General features: G+C 60.4%; 1 protein-coding gene across 1 annotated transcript in view; it reads left to right on the plus strand.

Annotated features, from left to right (window-relative positions):
- The window catches only part of LOC104513449 (zinc finger protein 777-like), a gene marked incomplete at its 5' end in the record, with an annotated part of 4,074 nt that overhangs the window by 1,019 nt on the left and 2,041 nt on the right, over nt 1-1,014 (plus strand). Inside the window, one exon of the mRNA XM_010156796.1 lies at nt 193-306. Within this exon, the coding sequence (XP_010155098.1) occupies nt 193-306 (114 nt within the window). The remainder of the gene's footprint in view (nt 1-192; nt 307-1,014) is intronic.

Below are 1,014 nucleotides of genomic sequence, written 5' to 3' on the forward strand. Positions count from 1 at the left end.
TCAGCTCCTGCCGCTGTGAATCTCTTCTGCCTGTCCAGGGAGCCTGGGCTGCCTGCAGCACCGGGCGCTTCTGCCCCCAGAGCCTCGGTGGATGTTCCCGAGTGTCCTCGTGTGTGCCCCAGGGTGTTGGGAGAGCTGGAAGCTGCTCTCAGGATTCCCTGTGCAGTAATTCCTCCCTCTGTCTCTCAACAGACTATGCAATTTCCAAACCTGGTGTTTTGTCTCAGATCGAGCAAGGAGAGGAATCGCGGGTCAGGAACGAGCAGGACTTGGAGGAGAGCGAGATCATCACTGATGCCACGGCAGGTGAGATGGCAGTTTGGCGCGCGGGGAGCCGTAGGTTGTGTTCAGAGGAGCCGTTCACCCCTGGGATAAAGCAAGGAGGAGCCTTGCACACGAGCAGGAAAGGTCTGATGTCCAGGTATGGCTCAACGCCCAAACCGGGGCATGCGGAGCCCGGAGAGTTGGGCACTTGGCAAAGCAAATGTCTGCAACCAGACCAGGTCCTCAGGGAGCTGGCAATAGTCAGGAGGGAGCTGTAGCCTTCCCAAGAAATCCTCTCCAGCCTCTCTGGTTGTGTGGATGGTGCCTGGGTTTATCCTTGGAGCATCCCTGCAGAGCAGGGAATCTTGTTCTCATCCTGCGTGCAAGGATCCGGGGTGCTGAGGGGTTTCCTGGGAACAGGGCAGCCGGGACCCCGGAGCAGCTCCCACACTGCGATAAGGGGGGCTGATGAGGAGGTGTCCTGGGAGAGATGGTGTCAGCCCCGCTGCTGCTCTCTGGCCCCAGGCTGCGTGGTCTGTGCGCTTGGTCACGAGGTTCTTGGAGTTAAATCAAGGCCACTGGGAAGAGAAAAATCATCTGTTGTTCCCAGGGAGCCGCTGGCCCAGCACTGGGGAATGCGGGGTGGCAGAGAGGTGCTGAGCCCCCAGGCTGGGTGGAGGGGGTCCCCTGTGCCTGCAGAGCATCCCAGGCGAGAGGCAGGAGCATGGAGTCTCTTGCGCCTGCGGAGCA

Source organism: Eurypyga helias, unplaced genomic scaffold (genome assembly GCF_000690775.1).
Source record: "Eurypyga helias isolate BGI_N326 unplaced genomic scaffold, ASM69077v1 scaffold34978, whole genome shotgun sequence".
In the NCBI taxonomy this organism is placed as follows: domain Eukaryota; kingdom Metazoa; phylum Chordata; class Aves; order Eurypygiformes; family Eurypygidae; genus Eurypyga; species Eurypyga helias.